General features: G+C 41.0%; 2 protein-coding genes across 4 annotated transcripts in view; one reads left to right on the top strand and one right to left on the bottom strand.

Moving 5' to 3' along the window:
• LOC124171655 (synaptojanin-1) overlaps positions 1–5,854 on the top strand; it is a 73,429-nt gene extending 67,575 nt beyond the window's left edge. Inside the window, exon 21 of the mRNA XM_046550879.1 lies at positions 5,495–5,854. Coding sequence (XP_046406835.1) covers positions 5,495–5,515 — 21 coding nt within the window. The 3' untranslated portion in view covers positions 5,516–5,854. The remainder of the gene's footprint in view (positions 1–5,494) is intronic.
• LOC124171656 overlaps positions 538–17,349 on the bottom strand; it is a 29,054-nt gene continuing 12,242 nt past the window's right edge. The window contains exons 2-7 of one of the 3 annotated variants that reach the window (XM_046550880.1): positions 10,922–11,127; positions 9,610–9,732; positions 6,731–6,964; positions 4,839–5,229; positions 2,188–2,438; positions 538–763 (exon numbers count right to left, since the gene is read on the bottom strand). In XM_046550880.1, coding sequence (XP_046406836.1) covers positions 545–763; positions 2,188–2,438; positions 4,839–5,229; positions 6,731–6,964; positions 9,610–9,732; positions 10,922–11,127 — 1,424 coding nt within the window. In that variant the 3' untranslated portion in view covers positions 538–544. The remainder of the gene's footprint in view (positions 764–2,187; positions 2,439–4,838; positions 5,230–6,730; positions 6,965–9,609; positions 9,733–10,921; positions 11,128–17,349) is intronic. The other 2 variants (XM_046550881.1, XM_046550882.1) reach the window with 2 other exon arrangements.

Genomic DNA, 17,349 nt, shown 5'->3' with positions numbered 1-17,349 from the left:
TTAATGAGTTCACAAATTCACAATGGAAATATGGAAAGTTTCCTCAGTGCGAAACTGCACTGTTAGACTGAACATTTTCTGGGACGGGATGATGTAACTCTTTTGTTTAAGGAAGGAAAGCATGTAATATTTATCAAAGCTGTGACCCCGGAAAAATACTATACTATATTTGAGATACAAGTATCAGGTCTTTTATTGGAAAAATATTAATTTCATTTATCATGGTATCCAGCATTAAAATTTACATATATTACCTGTATTTCAAAAACTAAGTACTTCGAAGGGTAAATCTGAAGGATTATTCTCTTTCTCGTACCATTCATACATTTAGGCTTGAGGCTGAGCTTCATCATTGAACAAATGCATTTCAAGTATGGGAATCGGTATTTTTGATCCACTGAAAGAAAAACATATTTTATTGAGTCAGTGATGAAATATGACTTGCTTTCGGCATGAGATTCCATATTCCATTCGGCATGATATACATTTCCATCATCAGTGAGCAGCACCGTTAGAAAGAGTGCCTTAGTGTCTCACCTGAGTCTCAGTCGTCGACAGGGAACCAATCCAAGTAAATGTCCATATTTTCATTGGCAATCCGTTGGGATATTATGTCATTTGCTTCTTTATTGATCCTGTAGCAACTCCATATCCTCAGCATGCAAAGTTCATTGTCTGCGTCCAATATTCGATGCACAGTGGCATGCGTGACACAATGGCAATTGTCAAGGGTCAAATGAGAAAGTTGTCTCATCGGATTCACCTGAAAATATGAATGAAAAGCTTGTGAGTCGGTTGGAGTGAAGGTAGCGAGTGCGTCATGGGAACGGCGTTTTAAGAACAGAAAGATACAAAGAATCCACCTGCGCTAGCGTTTATACCCTAGCTGCCTTGTTTGCGGAGGAATCGGCCAATTGGCGAGAAAAATCTCGGATGTAAGCTGTTAACTTATTTTTCAGCGTGTATGATGAATTGGGGTTTGACGGGATGAGCTCTTGCAAAACATAGTCATTGGCATATCGATTCACAAAAATTAGTGTGGAACCCCTTTTCCTGGGCCCTCTTGTGATTTATAGCGTCATTCCGTTAAGAAAAAATATGATGGAAGGCTCATTGAAAAAGCGCCGAAAAAGACTCGTAGACTCGCGATCATACTTGTGGCCAACAAGGCCGTCTAATGATGGCAATTACAAATGTTTCTTTTTGTAAAAAGTTAATTTCCAATGAATATGAAGTGAGTAAAAGATGTATAATCTCTGTGGGTTTTTGGAATCTCTTACTCTCCTGGTATATCCGCTGGCTGGTTTGCCACGTCGTTTCACGTAATCTGCCGTGATCTATGCACTTTCGTGAAAAGAGCCGTAGGGAGATTGGAATTGAATCAATCGATATGGAATGATTTGAATGATTGCATGTGTCATTGTGCAGTATGGAAAAAATTCACCGACTTCTCTATTTGTTTCATTACTCCGTATTTTCCGTATTGCACTACAGACTGGAGCAGTCAGAATGAATCAGTGAAAGTAAGGAAGTTCACGGCATTGAATGTAACTGAATGTTCCGAATAATAAGTCTAAGTTCTGTAACCAATGGTATGTGTGTTGCTGGGCCACTCAATTAAAATCATGTAGGAAACGTGGCGCTACCGTTGTGGATATTATTCAAAGTAATGCATATTGCGCACCTAAAAAGAGACGAGAGTGTTGGAAATGGGTTTGCTTGCGAGTGAATTTTGGGGTGATACTTCTCGTTCAAAATAAGGTTTAGCTTTTTACTCGCAAGCTGGTGAGAATAATTTTAAAAAATCACTCCAAAACAAACTATTTTTCAGCATTCTATTATCATTAATACAGTACAACAGCATATATTTGAGAAATACCTACATAACGGGGACCCCTGTTCATGACCCCACACTTTTCATACGGCCAGGCATGAATTTGAATTTAATTGTCTTTGTTGAAACAATTAACAGTGCTATGTTAAATAGATATCGTGTAGCTGTGAGAGGGAATTGCAGTTTTTCTGGGAAAATTACTTAGACGTCTCCTCAAGCAGCTTCATCTTTTGTGTAGTTCTTATTTAGGGACAATTTTTGTCAATATTTAAAACTTATGACTTGATGTTTTGCCCAATTTCAGCGTCCTAGGGGTTAATTCATGCTTGAAGCGTTTTCGGTGATCTCCTTACCTTCAGGATTTCGCTGAACATTTCATCCGTTACTATTCCGACACCTTTTAGAAGTATATTCCTGATATTTTTCGAAAATAAGAGTAATTGCTGAAGGACATTCGTAGGAATAATGAAATCAGCATCAGACCAAATTTCAAGGGCTTGGAGTTCTTGAAAGCTTTCTGCACTTATCTTCTGATTCATCAATTCAAATGCAGTCACATCGGAGAGGGCAAAGTTCACTAAGTGGGGGCAGGCCATGCCAATTGCTGCAAGGGAAAACGGGCATGAGAAAAGACAATCGAATGGGCTCGCCAGAGCAAAGCTCGATATTTCTTTTTTTTATTAAATTTTGAAAACTTTGAATAAAATAGCTTAAACAATGCAAACATATAAACAATTAATTGTTCCAACATGTAAATACATAAATCAAAGCAGCTCTATTTGAATCCTTTCAGTCCGCTGAACCCGAAATCAATGTTATTTTTGCTTAATCAATGACATTTAATTTTATACTTCCATATAACTTAAACAATTCACCGTATTAAAATGTACAAAATATCTGTATCTACGTGAGTATATGATGTTTTTGATCCGCTAAATTTGCAGTAATTTTTACTTAATCCTTGACATTTTTTATATACGATGAAATTATTTTAACAACTAAATGTTATTAATTAAAATCTACAATAACACCCATTCTGAAGTACTTCGATCCGTAAGAGCCAAGCTCGTTATTATTTTTTTATACCTTTGAATTAAATTGTTTACATCAAGCAAATAATTTTTTATAATCACTTTTTGTGAATTAATATACATGAAAGTAGCTGCCTCTACATGATAATGGTCCGCTTTAGCCGATTGTGATTCTATTTTCAATTCGTCTTTGACTGTCATTGCTTATGCCATGCAAATAATTTGAACAAATGATGGTACAAAAATTGATAAAATTACAAATGCAAGACCCTGTCCCGATGTAGCCAATTTTAATGTTATTTTAACAGACAGACACATTAGAGACAGATGTTTTGTATAATTTAATTCTTAAACGGGAAATTGTTTAAGTAGTATGGAAGTATAAAATTAAATGTCATTGATTTAGCAAAAATAACATTGATTTCGGATTCAGCGGACTGAAAGGATTGATTTACGAGCTGCTTTGATTTATTTACATGCTGGAACAATCAATTGTTTACATTTTTGCATAGCGTGAACAAAAAGAGCCATAAGTAGAGTAAAATTAGTTGCAACTTTGTTTCCGGTGGTTCGAGATTATTTGGAAACAGCTGTCTTGTTAAATTTAAAAAAAATATAGGAATGTTTAATTTTCTAAACTATCTTCATATTATAAAAAATTACAGTAAAAGTATTGTAAAAATAATATCGGCGGTATCAGCTCTAATTCATTCCAAAAAAAGCTTTTTTTATTTATTAATTTTTCAACACTAAATTGTTTGACTAATTTGTTAGAGTAGAACAGTCAAATATTAAGCAGAAATGACTAAATATTCGGTATCAGCGGATCAAAAACATCATTAACTAGCATTTCATATTGGGATAAACTTGAAACACCATCGAAAACGTACTAAGAGAATAGAAAAAAATCTTGATAGTTTGAGTACTAATATTTCTCATGCCCTCCATGAGTTGATTTCATCACTTCCGGTTATGGAGCGTATTAATATCAACTGCCGCGTTTTCGAAATAGTCAGTTACGAATTGTCTCTTTACCAATTGTCGCGGCACGAGATGTCGTGGTTACGAGCTGTCCGTTTACGAGATGTCGGCTACGAGATGTCAGTTACGAAATAGCCGTTTACGTATCGACGTGTAACTATTTTTGTACAAACGAAACAGGCGAACTTGACAGAAAAATTGAAGAGTAGCTTCCTCCGGGTAAAATATTGTTCAATATCCCCATAGTCATTATTTTCGCTTTTCTCCGTCAATATCATTTTCATCTAAAGGTAACCACGTCCTGAAACACCTTTTATAGTTCGTTTTGTGGTTTAGTAGAGTTTTTCAACTATTGTTCAGCTACTTCATTATTGATTTTTTTAGGAGGTCGTATCGGTTATTACGTGCGCTCTTCGAATCAGCAAGGCATTATAATTGAAATAGTAAGCCATTTTTCATTGATTTGCAAGGAAAATTCGTTTTAATTAGCGGCTGCCCACTTATCGATTTATACGATATGTTTTTAATGTCAAGGTGACACTTTTTTCCACTAAATTTTATACTCACTAAGAAGGATAAGGATCAATAAGTATTTAAATAAAATCTTTCAATAAGTATTTCATTTGAAAACCCTAGCCATTTTTCTTAGTTATCGTGAAATTTTCATGCTAGTCTCAGCTTTTGGTTTGTGCGCAGCCGCCTTGAGTGATCTAGTACACATTTTATTTATTATTCTTGCTCAATTTACGCATGTACGGCAAATCCAATCCATCCAGTAAACTGGCACGATAGACGTAGAAGTGTAAAATGAGAATCGCCCGCTGAACAGACAGAATCGATAGCCCGATTTGCTTAGGCACAGTTCACGGGCACAAGGTGATGGCCGCAAGCAGTCATTTCTTTCTCCGTTTCCCGGAACAGTAACGAATTTTCCACGTTGCCTTTAAGAATTTGCCTCTTGTTTAGCTCGGGTACAATTGGAAGGCCCTTACCGCCCACGTCCACGGAGAAGAACTTGGCGAGGATGAGGCTGTTGAGTTGGTGTCCGAGTGCCGTGAGGAGCGGCAGCACGCCCGCCTCGAAGTCGCACGCGGCCCCGCACGCGGTCAGCGAGAGTGCGGTGAGGTTGCGCAGCACCATGAGCGGGTAGAGCGCTTCGGCGGGGAGCGGGGTGCCGCTCACGGTGAGGCTGGCGGCTCGGGGGCAGAGGCGTGCGGTGACCGAGGGGCCGTGGGAGCCGCTCCCCGCCTCGCCGCACGACGTCACCGTGGTGAGCGCGAGCGCGGGGCGCGGCGAGAGTGGGCGCCGCGCCGAGCACACGCCCAGCGCCGCCATCACCCGCTCCCCTGCCGTGCCCTCCCACGCCTCCAGTATCCGCATTGCCTGACGGGACGAAAGTGGTCACATCACACAGTGGAATAACTTGACGCTCTACTTAGCGACATTTTTCCAACAGGGAAAGTGAAAATATCACACTTCATAAAGTACACCATGTATGTTTCATGGGTTTCTCCACCCAGATTTCGTCGAATAGTTTCGTATATGTGACTGTTACCATACCCGGATGGTGAACATTAAATATACGTAGGGAACGTGACTCTCACAGTAATATTGTCAGTAATATTCTTCTTCTCCTTACTTTTCGCAGAATGTATCAAGAAGATCCTGAGATCTCATGGGTTTAACTCCGTGTTGGTTCATCTTAGTTTGGGCGACATTTTTGCCGGATTTGCGGTTGGCTACTTGAGGTCACTGGCGAGCTGACGAAGAGGAGAAAAAGGATGCATCGGCACTGAAGCGATCTTTACAAAGTGACTGCAACATCCCAAAGAAGATGGTCTGACGCATAGCTGAGCAGTGAATGTCTTCGTTTGTGGAAATCACGAGTGATTTTACAGGTGTTCGTGTGAAAAGGACGCATCACTTGATCGGTAATTTAGTATTTTTTCGCGACCACTTACTCGTTCACAAACTACGTTATCATTAATTGAATACTTATAAAAACTTTGTAAAACTCATGACCGATAAAAAAAGCTTTTAACGTGATTTTCACCATGATTTGCATTTAATAGATAAACAGTTTCGTTCAACGGCGGCCGTCGTCGGACATACTTGAAAGATCGTTTGTTTCATCAATTACCTTGGCCCTTATGCCTTACCTTGCCTAACCTTGGACAACCGGCACATGAGAAATAAAGAATTTGTAATATGTGCCTAATGACGTCCGCTGTTGGCCGATAGCGGTCGTCTAACAAAGACAAATTTGAGTGAACTACATCGACATCTACATACTACCGCCCAAGTCGCCCAATTAGGCGTGTGAAATTCGTGTACCTACAAAGATCATCTTATAAGTAATCTAGAAAATCTCAGGGAATATAGAGTAAGATATTTTCAATATTTGCCTGTATATCAAACAAGAAATGTCTGGTTCTCTGAGAAAATTCGGAGGAGACGTTTCAAAATTTTAGATGTAGGCAGTTTGATGACGGATACACCTAAAATTTCAAGGTGATAGCATTTGTTTGAAATAAGTGAAGTTTCACAATAAAGGATAAATCGAACGGCCGTCACGTGTCCTAGTAAAATGGCAAATATTAATACATATTGCGGTGAGCTCATTGCTTCTTTAAAACGTGTTAAGCTAATCTTACATTGATCTTGCCTCCCCACTTCTATCGATCAAGAGTCTTAATCCAATGCTTAGAACTAATAGCCAGAGTGCGCGCGAGGGATATATATCTCGGTATGGCCTGAAATTTTCAAGAGAATGGCGGAGGTTTTGAATAATGAGTGCGTCACATGAATGCGGCCAAATGCGGCCTGTGAGTTATGCGTTCCCTCTTTCTCTGAAGGCCACATGTCTCACACATTGCGTTCTCACCTCGAACATGCGGTCGAAGTCAAAGTGCTGTAGGGCGGGCAGCGCGAGCAGGGCCACCGCCGCCCCAGAGCAGGTCACCCACGTGTCGGCGACGCAGAGTCGGCGCAGGGCCTGGCACCGCGCCGAACCGTCCGGCGAGAGGCACAGCATCACCATGCCGCGGTCCGTGATCGCCGTCGACGTCAGGTTCAGCTCCAGCAAGTGAACGCACTGCTCCCCTATTTTACCCAACATCTGCATTATATTTGGAAAGAACAACAAGCAAAGAGCAACTCCATGTCATCGGGGGCAGGAAGAATTTTCTGCACACTTAATGACAATATAGTATCTATTCCATGAAAATATGACCCGAAAATGGAAACGCAGGTGGAATTGACACTCCAGCGAGGGAGACACGAATGGACCATCTCTCATCCCCCTTCCCTCGATAGAAGAGTTCGAAATCTCAATTTTTCATCGTTCGTGATCAATTCTCACCGGAGAGGCTTTGGCGAGCGTCGCTAGAAAGACTTTATATTGTCGACGCATATGTCTAGTGAGTAGAGTAATAAATTTAGGAGACTTTAAAATAAATATAGTTTTTCACAGGCTTCTGCGTCAAGATACTGGGCGCAATCAGAGTGAGCGCTACCACGTTTGCATTTGTGCAGTTTTCCCCCTCAATGCGATCGCTGCTCAGCGAAAGCGCTCAGTCATTCCATCTCTCTCTACGACCGCACTTGCCTGATCGCTCGTCCCTGATTGGCAGCAGCCCAGTCATTAGTTCAAGGCGGCCAACGGTGTGTTGTTATATGATTAAAAAACCCTCCGTAGCCTCCGCTCAACTTTGAGTTCGAGGCTGAGAATATGCAGGTCCGCTCCCGTGCATAGCGCTCACGACCCCTGCATGCGCTCATTGTCATTTCAAAAGGTATATCCAGCAACACGAAAACATGAGATTCCAGGAGATGGTCACTCCCTTGTTTCAGTACCGGACCTGGGGCCCCCCAATCTGTAAATACTCCGCTAGGCGATAATGGTACCGAATTGGTTGTTCCTCGCGCATCATTGAAGAAGAGAATTGGGAATGCTATATTATTTGACATTTTTCTTACAATTGCTCATTGATATCTTGCCTGATCGCTCGTCCCTGATTGGCAGCAGCCCAGTCATTAGTTCAAGGCGGCCAACGGTGTGTTGTTATATGATTAAAAAACCCTCCGTAGCCTCCGCTCAACTTTATCTTGAATCCCTATAAAATATAATTCTAGTGAAATTCTTTGTTCACTGATCGAAATTTATCTGCAGAGGATAACAAACTTTCTCCAATAAAGTCATTCAGTGCCGGCAGGGAGATATATGGTGAACTTGCGTTGGTTAAATCATTTTCTTCTAAACATTTGAAGAGGAATGTTTGGCGTATTCGTGTTTTTATTGAAAGGGATAACGATATTTCTAAAAGATATCTCTTCCGCCGTTTAAGATAGGCGGAAAATTCACTTCACTTCACTTCTAAATCATTCATTATGGTGGATGTGGGGAAATGAGGGGCAAGAGTACGCATCTAACAAACAATTATAAATATTTTGCTCATAGGTTCAAAAAATAATGTTTGTATTTACACAGTTTTTTTCTGTTATACATTATACTATACTCATATTCTATTTCTTCATAAAAAATAAAGAAATGCCAAATTTAATTAAAATTTAAGAGAAAAACAAATAGGAATCTTGCCCCTCACGTGCGGCAAGTGTCCTCCCATAATGGGGCAAGAGTCCTAATCACAGTTTTCACAAGTGAACTTTCCCTTTTAAAAATATTTTGTGCAAGGTCCTTTCCCCCACGTTATACGTTAATAACACATTATCCAATCAATGATTGGTGGATCATAGTACAATTATCCACAAACTCCACAGTCGTATGACTGAATTTATGAATTCGGAATCAATCGTCACTAAAAGATTTCATGGAACTGCTCCATCAGCAAGCTTATATTTCAAACGCTTTCTCGGAAAAATAAGGGTCGAGGGAATGTGCATTCATGCCTGTACACGAGTAGTTTGTACGAAAACAGGCAGTATTATGCATATCTAAACGTACCTAAAATTCTGGAATCAAATAATACTTTTCGGATTCCCGATCATAACATGATTTATTTCCTATTTCACTTAAGACTATTACTCGGAGGCAATACATCAATTTCTTGACTAGCTGAAATAGAACGCATGGATTCTCCATTGCTCCTCCTCAGTGTAGCCACCTCCAAAAGTTGTTTTCCTAATGCTTTGCGGTCGGTTTTTCTCTAACAGTTACGAATTTTCTTTCAAAACAATTATCTAAGAAGTACACTTGATTTCAATAACAGAAACTACCAGGTCATAGAAAAAGCAATGGTATATAGTGGGGTAGGAGTCAGCACCCGTGGGGCAAGAGTCCTAATGCGGACACTTGCCCCAGGATTCTTACTCTAACGGCATTTGATGCACATAATGCGTCATAACACAACCGTGTAGATAGCTGCGAATCAGCTAACTGCATGAATTTTCAAGGAAAATAATACATTTAAACGTAAAGTAGACAAAAATAGCCGTTAAATAAACGCCGAGAGCACGGATAAGAATTACGCGACCCTACAATTTAGATAAACGTTGCATATAAATGAAAATTTGGAAAAACTCAGTTTCTGTAGTTCCTTGTCTTCGACTGAACGCAACCCTGTGTTACAATCGGTCACGTAAATGAATCTGATTGACTAGAAGCGTCATCACATTAAGAGAGCTATTTCGGAATAGGACTCTTGCCCCATGCGGACTCTTGCCCCTCACTACCCTTTGAGTGCTGAAGTTCCTTCTTCCTGCATTAGAACCTATTAATCGATTTGGTAAGAAATGTAAACGTACCTGATCGACGGTCAGGGTCATTCGTAGGTTGAGGCTGACGAGGGAAGTGAAGACAGGAGCGAGGGAAATGAGGGCGTTCGGGTTGATGTGCCTCACGTATGATATGTCCAGCTTCTGCAGATTCTGAGGAATAACAGAAAGCACCAATCATACATAATCTTCCTTAAATATGCGAGGAACTCAAGCCTTTTATTGCTGTGCGTGTGAGTTGAATTTCTAAATTATTCTTTCTACTCTCTATATCTACTCAGAATGAACGAACATCAAAACATTATTTCAAATGTTTTTAATGAGTGCTAGAATTAATGCGTATAACTCGACTTCTTCCGACAAGGTACCGAACCGGGAAGGCTGTCTTTATAACTCTAATTTATTATGAATGATTCTATCGGGTATAAGATTGTCTGTAAGTTGTACATTAACACTTAACTAGTTGGCTACTTACTAGATTCTTTCATGATCACCATTTCAGACTTGAAATCTTCAACACCCATGCGGACTTAGCTAATTCAGTGCCATACCAATGTGATTATTGGAGAACTTTATAAATTGATAGTGAAAAGGGAATGCTGTAATCAATTGTAATTGTGAGGGATCTCTTTCAAATATGTTGTAATTTGAATACTTCAACGTTCTTTGAGTGCATACAAGCCTTATCACCAAATTTATTTATGCCAGCAAAACCTGTATGACGTTTCTGGTAGTACATGCGTCTTCACAACAGTGTAAATAAAAAATACTTATCTGATGATGAATAGCCATTTATATTTACGTCTTGCACTCAGTCTAATTCGAATGCAAATGTCATTATATTTTAACTACATTAAAAAATAATAATTGATTATTTATTATTATTATTGATTTTCAAGGAAATCTGAATTTTTCTAGGTTTTTGCGTGAATTCCAGAACAATTGAAAGAAATAGAACCAAATTTAATCAGCCATCTCATAAATAAAATCCCAGCCCTCGTAATTGAGTGAACGTTCTTTTACAATTTAAATAACGCTCTGCTATAAGCTGGATCCTTGAACATTGAGCCTAAGAGAGGGAGGCCTCGAGGGCCCTGGGGACCAGGATAAACCAATAAAAAACTTTCTTCCTGAAAAAATACATAAACGTGCCAAATTTCATGGTGGTCGATGAAACGGTGTCGGAGTCTATTGATATCTGACAAGCGGGTATTCTCTTCTGTTCATTTATAGATATAGAGGGCAGGTCGAAGAGAAAACCTTCAGGTTGGCGTCTCGTCACTCCTAGTGAGCACTCGCTCACTCGGAACCTGGTCTCAATCCGAATCGAAGAGATGCTCACTTTGCATCGTCGGGGCAGCAGGTCGATGGCGACGAGCAGATCCGCCACACCGGAGGCAGCCCAGCGTCGCGTCGATGGCGACAGCAGCGCGTGCAGGTGATGGCGGCGAAGGTGCGAAATGCTCTTGATGGCTTCGGACAGGTCCTCGCAGAGGGCAGGCGCTGCAAGGGACAGAGAGCAACGTCGGCTAGAGCTCGACAGAACAACTGCAAACAGGGCGAGAGAAAAATCCATGGTTATTTTCTTATCGATAAGTTCCCTTTCTCCCTAGTTAGTAGCTTTAAGGGTGACGTTTTCGGTTTCGTTCTAAGGCTAGATTAGAGGCTTGTAAATGATTAATTTCAATTAAACTGCTGTTAATAAGGGTACATGATAGAAGTCATGCTCTGAGCGTCCTAATGTTTGGCGGCTAACTCAAGATAGGGAAGAATTTTCAACTAGCACTACTATCTGATCTACCTATGGATTTGAGTGGTGGCACTCCGTCAGCGAGCCTAGAGGAACGGTCAGGCTTTACTTGTGGTCGCTCTTGCCGCTTCAACGACGGCGCGGAACTCATCCTTCCCGGAAATTTCCCACTGATCCTTACCGGGGATATTGGTCTTAACCCGCATCCATTTCATCCTATCGAATATCCAGTCTCTTCTGGAGTGACGTCAATGGCCTGCAGACATGACCCCGTGCAGTGTAAATGAGGTCTGAAGACAGCGATTCGAACCGGCTCAGGGTCAAGATAAAAAAGTTATTAATACTTTCAGCCGATTAGTTAATTAAATTCCCATTGGAAATGCTATAAATTATTAACCATTAGCGCTAGGTAATAAGAAATGGGAGCCATTAAAGGGTTCTTTTGAAAAGAAACATTTTCAGGCATTCTAATCCAGGGAACGGTTTTGAGAACGTGCCGCCAATTTCTTTCAATGGCAGGTATCGTTTCTCCTCTCGGACACCCTCTGGTCTGCTTTGATACCTCGACAGGACGGACACAGGAACGTCATTCAATAAACCTAATATGGAGTGGAGAATAGGGTAGTTTCCTTCTTCAAAGAAAACGAAAGGCATTGATTCGAAGGCAGCGATTTAACTCATTAACTGATTTGTTTAACTCATAATTTTAACCTCATTTGAAAAAGGCCAAATTGGCGGCCATGCGATGCCACTCCACGTGACGTTACAGGGACCTAGATGCTATATGAGTAGATGGGAGTTTTACATCGTCTGAGATTACCAATGCATGCATGAGGCACAGAGCTCAGGGAAAAATGTCTTAATAATCACCTATTAAAACTGCCTGAGGTCGGAAAGTTTTCTTCGTTTGATAAGGTATTAATAACCCTTATTTTAGCCAAGCGCTACCTGCTAACAGTCTGCATCGTAGCGGCGCTCATAGCCTCGCACCAAGGCGGCCTCACACGGCAGCGGGCGGAACTAGAATTACGTTACACGGGCTTTTCCCAACATTCATACTTAGCCGTCGCGTTATCGCGCGCTTGAAAATTTTCACTTTTCATTTGATCGCGAAAAATATATATATCGTCATTTAAAAATCTAGAAGCGTAAAATGCGTACTCCAGGGTAAATCTTTCGATTTAGGCGATAAAAAATAAAAGGAAAGCACCCTATTATTCGTTTCAGAAGCCTCAAAGAGATCCTTTCACTAATATACATGTTTGTACCCATTCTTCATTTACATGGATGGATTGCAAATGGCAATCGTTATGATCGCAGAGGTTGACAGAAGAACCGATCAAAAGATGGAGTATCTCTTCCGCTGACAATCCCACAAGTTCTTTGAAAATTCCTTTACCCATCGGTTGTCATTGAGAATAATTATTTATAGAATAATATATAACGTGACATAAAACAAATTTTACCTTGAATGCAATTATAAACTGCCATTAATTTTTGTTAATTAAACCATTCATGAATTTTTTTATGTTAGCGTAGAAAATATCATTCTTACAATGTAACTCGTAGCTAAACATTATGCCCAGCTCAATGCTTTTCCAGATCACGAGGTGTTCTGTTATCCTTCAAGTTATGCATCACGCTGGAGAGAAGAGTGGCGCGGGAGGCAGCTATATAAGGAGCAGTTGAGAGATGTCTGCTCGAGGACAGTTTCCACTGAGGCCGTCATCAATCAGGGGTGAGTGCACTCATCTCCGCTCATTTGGGAGTCAAACATTCTGTCAGCTTCAGGATGCATACGTGATTCGAATCTCGGGAACGATGATTGGCAATGTTAATGGAGAGGTGTGAATTCACGGAGAAGGTTCATTCGATCATGAATTAAATCCATTGACATTTCATCGTAAGACGCAAATATTTTCATTTCCCTTCTGCCTAACTTGCACCTGCACCGTTTAGCGTTGATAAAACGGTTAGATTTCTCATTTGCATGGCCGCTCGTTGTTTCAATGTCACCATCTGACAATGCTATAAAAAGGAAGTGTTTTCATGTTATTGTGACGTATTGTTTTGATATACCTACCATGAGTATTATTCCATGAAGTGAAAAGAATGTAAACAAACTCAGCGAGCCTTTCCGAGGAAAATTTTCAAGAAATTTCTTAATCGCGTGAGCGTGCCCACGCCGTATGGTATGCTGTTTGGCTTCTCTATGAGCACTTGGCATCATATCAAGGGCCATTTCGAAAAAAAAACATTATTGTCGCGTCACGGGGCCGTTGTGCTCCGCCCGATTATGCAATGCATGCAGGGCCGGAACTAGCCTTACATTTACGACGAAAATAATAAGAAAAGAGAAATGAGGGACTGGAAACCAAAATTTAAATACAGTGAAAGGAAGAAATGACGGGGGTGGAAGAAAATAAGGAAGGGAATCCCGCCTTACCTTGGCTTCCGCCCGAACTCTCCACCCCATGCGTCCGTCCACCACTTGATTCTCGTCAGAGCTTCGACGAGATAAACGCTCTTCGCCTTGAACTCAGGCGAACGAAAGCTGTCGTCTTCGCCCGGACCCAAGCGAATGAATGAATACCGGTGCCGCAGGCCAGCACCGTTCTTCCGGTGCTGCTCAAGCCCTCTTTAGGCAAAAAAGTACGGCACAAAACAAAAAAACCAAGGCAGGCGGGAAAAAGAAGAAAAGAGGGAAATTCAAATGGAAGAAAAGAAGGCATAAGGCTGTTCCGGCCCGAACATACCGCCCACCTGAATTTAGCAAAAATTCACCTCTTTATAACGAAAACTGAAATAAGCTGCGTTCTTAGTCCTATCCTAAGAGTTGGGTTTGGGATACTATAGCTTCACTTCCAGAGGCCCATCTGGAAGACTTACTACAGGACTCAGGTTAGGCCGTGGATAGGGAATTAGAAGGAATAAGAATGTTAAAAACGAAACTAACGCGCAACTAGCGAGAAAAAAAAATCTTACATCCGATCTATCACAAATATAAACAAAAAATCTATTCTGCTGTTGGTAGAGGCACCAACTTAACCACGGGCCTCTTTAATGTACCTGATGCGCACTGTAATTCCACGACCCTAATTACGCCTGTGGAATCGGCAAATGTTTTAAGTATACGCCCCATTATCCACTGAGACGGGGGAAGGTTCGGTTCACGTATTAAAACCAATTGCCCGATTTTTATATTTGGGGACATTTGCGTCCATTTCGATCTCTGCTGTAATGTATGCAGATATTCCCACGACCACCGACGCCAGAAGTGGTGATAAATTTGCTCTACCAGTCGCCACCTAACGGGAAGAGGAAAATATTCGTCTGTAATATGAGCAGGCAGTCCTATTAGTGGACGCCCTATCAAAAAATGACCAGGCGTGAGGCAGTCAATCTCCGAAGGATCGGATGATATTGGAGTCAACGGTCGTGAATTTAAAATGGCTTCGATTTTACTAAATAAAGTCGCGTATTCTTCGAAGTTTAGAGCGTGACCATGAAGAAATCTGCGCAAATGATATTTCACTGATTTAATGCCAGCCTCCCATAGTCCCCCAAAATGAGGAGCAGAAGGAGGATTAAACTTCCAAACTATACCTGAATCGGGCAAAAATGACGTTAAGGCCTTCTTGTGGTCCTGTGAACGGATCATTTGGTACAGATCTTTTAGATATCTATCTGCCCCGACAAAATTAGTGCCACAATCTGAATGTATCACTTTAGGGATACCGCGTCGGGATATGAATCTCTGAAATCCCGCTATAAAAGCTATGGTTGACAGAGATGTCACTAACTCTAAATGAACCGCCTTAGTGGTGAAGCAGATAAATAGACACAAATAACATTTATCATGTGCTGCATTTCTCCTATTACTTAACTTGTAGGTGAAAGGACCCCCATAATCTACTCCAATTAAAGAAAATGGTGTGTTAGGGACAACCCGCGCCGATGGTAACGGTGACATAATGGGCTGAAGGTGAGCTCCTCGATAACGTGCACACACAATGCACTTAATTATTTCCGATCTCACAAGTGCTCTACCAGATATAATCCAAAATTTTCTGACTATTAATGCCTCTACCATTCGAGGTCCCCCGTGCAGAGATGCAAAGTGATAATGTCGCACAATCAATCTAGAGAGATGACTCTCTTTAGGCAACAAAACAGGTTTTTGTGATTGAGGCAATGCGGAATTAATGAGCCTGCCGCCCACCCTGAGGATCCCTTGATCATCTATAATAGGAGATAGACGAGCAAAAGTAGAATGAAGACACTTGTTTCTAGAAATAGAATGGAGGACATCCTTGAAATGACATTTCTGAACCAGTTTTATGATGAGGTTAAGAGATTCGGTCCATTCAGATTCCAAAATAAGAAGATTGGATGGTCGCTGCACTCCCTTACAACCAGAGATAAATCTACGCGCAAATACAACTGTTCGTATTAATTTCAAGTAGCAGGAGTACGCCTTCATCCAATGACATGAACATCCCTTTTCATCTTGGATGGCCCCTGCCCATTGCGCTTGAATCTTAACCTCCGGTAGATCATTTGCATATTTACTTTCCGAAGGTATAGATGGCCACTTTGATTCATCCTCCTTTAGAAATTCCGGACCTGACCAATATAAGTCACATAGCAGCAACTGATTTGGCATCATTCCCCTCGAAACACAATCCGCTGGATTGTTGGATGATTCAATATGTCTCCACGAAGAACTGGGAATTGAAGCCGTAATGTTAGTGATTCTGTTAGCAACAAAGGTCTTTAATAAATGAGGTGACATTCGCAACCACGCCAACACAATCTGAGAATCGGTCCAGGCATATATTTTGAGGATCTGAAGTCTTTTGTCCAATAAAGATGACAAACGGGATAGAAGCTTAGATAATAAATACGCTCCCATTAACTCAAGCCTTGGAATAGATAAAGTTTTCAAGGGAGCAACTTTACTTTTAGCTGCAACTAGATGAACATTAATTTCTGATTCTGCGATCGTTCTTATATACACCACCGCACCGTAGCCGCGCTCCGATGCATCACAGAATCCGATCAGTTGCGCCTCTGAAGAAGACCGTGGAAATATATATCGAGGAAACTTTATCTGCTGCAACAACTGACTCTGCGAGACAAAATTATCCCATTGATTCTTAATGACTTCTGGAAGGGAATCATCCCAAGATAATTTTTCATTCCACAGGGATTGCATCAAAACTTTAGCCCATAAAGTTACGGGAGACAAAGCCCCAATCGGGTCAAAAATTCTGGCAATGTTCGAAAGCAGCTTTCTTTTTGAATTGACCACCGTATCAAAATTGACATGATAGGAAAAAGTATCGGATTTTGGTGACCAATACATTCCCAAAACTTTTAAAAGGCAAACATCGCTCGAATCAAAATTTAAAATTGATACCCGTTTCTCCTCGGGAATATGACTTAACAATTCCGGAGCATTGCTTGCCCATTTTCCAAGAGAAAAGCCTCCTGATAAAAGCAAGGAAATTAATTGCTTTTGCAAATTTAGTGCCTCTGCAATCGAGCTCGCTCCCGTGACGATATCATCAACATATGTGTCATGAAGAAGCACCTTTGAGGCTAACGGGAAATTTTGTCCTTCATCACTGGCGAGCTGATGTAGAGTTCTGATCGCTAGAAAAGGTGAAGAAACAACTCCGTAGGTCACCGTATTCAATTCATAATCCAATAATGAGGACGATGGATCCTCTCGGAAGACAACGTGTTGATAGGTGCGATGGTCGGGATGTAACGATATTTGTCGATACATTTTCACAATGTCGGTAATAAACGCGACCTTATGCGTCCTAAATCCAATTAAAAGGTCAAAAATGTCCTTTTGAAGTTTGGGACCAGTTTCTAAGACGTCATTTAGTGAAATACCGAGTGATGTCTTCGCCGAGGCATCGAAAACAACACGTATTTGACCGCACTGAGAAGCATCCTTAAACACGGCATGATGGGGCAGATAATACGATCCGGGACTCGTAGACCTG

Source organism: Ischnura elegans, chromosome X (genome assembly GCF_921293095.1).
Source record: "Ischnura elegans chromosome X, ioIscEleg1.1, whole genome shotgun sequence".
NCBI classification, from domain to species: domain Eukaryota; kingdom Metazoa; phylum Arthropoda; class Insecta; order Odonata; family Coenagrionidae; genus Ischnura; species Ischnura elegans.
This window is presented reverse-complemented; position numbering and strand designations above follow the sequence as displayed.